General features: G+C 38.1%; 1 protein-coding gene across 1 annotated transcript; it reads right to left on the minus strand.

Moving 5' to 3' along the window:
- Window positions 1–321: 321 nt before the first annotated feature.
- Window positions 322–1,266, minus strand: LOC116397227 (trace amine-associated receptor 13c-like). Its single transcript, XM_031872481.1, has one exon. The coding sequence runs from the start codon at window positions 1,264–1,266 to the stop codon at window positions 322–324; it is 945 nt and encodes a 314-aa protein (XP_031728341.1).
- Between the last annotated feature and the right edge of the window lie 361 nt (window positions 1,267–1,627).

The following is a 1,627-nucleotide window of genomic DNA, read 5'->3' on the forward strand; positions in this document are numbered from 1 at the left end:
TATGATGCAGTGACTGGCTTACATTGTCTTCACTTCACCTAATAACTGTTTTTCACATTTGTTTACACATTTTATGAATCTTTGGCTAATTTTCTCAAAACTGTAAGCTCACAGCTCTACAAGTCTCTTGCAAAAACAAACACTACATTCAAAATGACACACATGCCATCATATGAATCGATCTCTCTCAATGTGCTCAACACAAACATCTACTATGCAAATCCTATCATTAGGTTTCTTAGGTTTTTAAATGCCGGCCAAAGAACTTGTTTCAAAAATATCTTATTTGAAAATCTTGAATAGTTTTTAACTGTAGCTATGTCATTTAACAGATATAGTCATGGTTGATGAATTTGTGGAAAATATTTTTAGAGTCACAATACAATGAAAACATTTTCTGAAGCAGGGGTAAAATAATGCGTAAATAATTGGGTTTAGTGTTGAATTGAAGTAACCCAACCAAACAAATGCTTCAAAGACAGAAGCAGGTGTACTGAAGCCAGTGTAGGCATCAATTATAGAATTTGTAAAAAAGGGCATCCAACAAAAGATGAATGCACCAAGCACAATACCCAGAGTTTTTGCAGCTTTATGCTCAGACTGTTTAATCAGCCCACCTCTGCCTCTGTTAATTGAACTTTTGCTAATATCTTCAATTTTTTTTACATGCTCATTAGCCACAATAAATATGTTAGTGTACAGACAAACCATCAAAGTGCAAGGAAAGAAAAAGCCGATTACATTGTCTAGGAGTCCCCAAAGGGGGTTAAAGACAAGGTTACAGCTGCCAAGGCAACTTATTGATGCCATATAATCTTCTATCCCTGCTTCGTTGGCCTTTGAGTAAAGTAGTCCAAAAGAATAGACAGCAGCCAGTGCCCAACTAGCACATACCATAATCCAGGCCACTGACATTGTGAAAATCCTTGAATAATGCAGAGGATTGCATATTGCTTGTTGCCTGTCTATAGCAATGCAAATTAGGTGGAAAATAGAGACAGTGGTGAGAAACAAATCAAAACTGGAGTGCAGCAGACAGAAGTCATCCCCATAGAACCAGCAGCCACGAATGGTCCGGATGGCGCTGAAGGGCATCACAGTAACACCCACAAGAAGGTCCGCAAGAGCAAGAGACAAAATAAGCATATTGGTAGGATGATGCAACTGCTTGAAATGACCTACTGACACAATGACAACAGAGTTCCCCAAAATGGTAATGAGCATGCCCAAAGAAAACAATGAATAGAGGGCAACTTTGGTCCCCATATTGAACTGTGCTCCAACACATGAGGCATTTGACCCTGTAAAACAGTATTGCTCTTGAGAAAAGCCAAGAGACATCATAAACCCAAAGATCTATGCCAAAACCTTGACAAAGATACACAGGTTTGTGCTAGGGCGGGACACTGCTGATCTCTGTCTTTATAACAAAAGACAGCATAACACCTACAAATTTGACTAACAGAATAGCCATCCAATAAGAGGGTCTTATATCATCCTATGCAGATGATATAACCCAACACACAATATTCTTAATTTGTTTTGGTATAACAGGGTATTTCAAAAGTTGAGGAGGAAAATTCTTCTCATAAACAGCTGTAATATGGCACTATTGCAGAAATAGTAA

This window comes from Anarrhichthys ocellatus, unplaced genomic scaffold (assembly GCF_004355925.1).
Source record: "Anarrhichthys ocellatus isolate YVR2014 unplaced genomic scaffold, GSC_Weel_1.0 scaffold64, whole genome shotgun sequence".
Classification (NCBI taxonomy): domain Eukaryota; kingdom Metazoa; phylum Chordata; class Actinopteri; order Perciformes; family Anarhichadidae; genus Anarrhichthys; species Anarrhichthys ocellatus.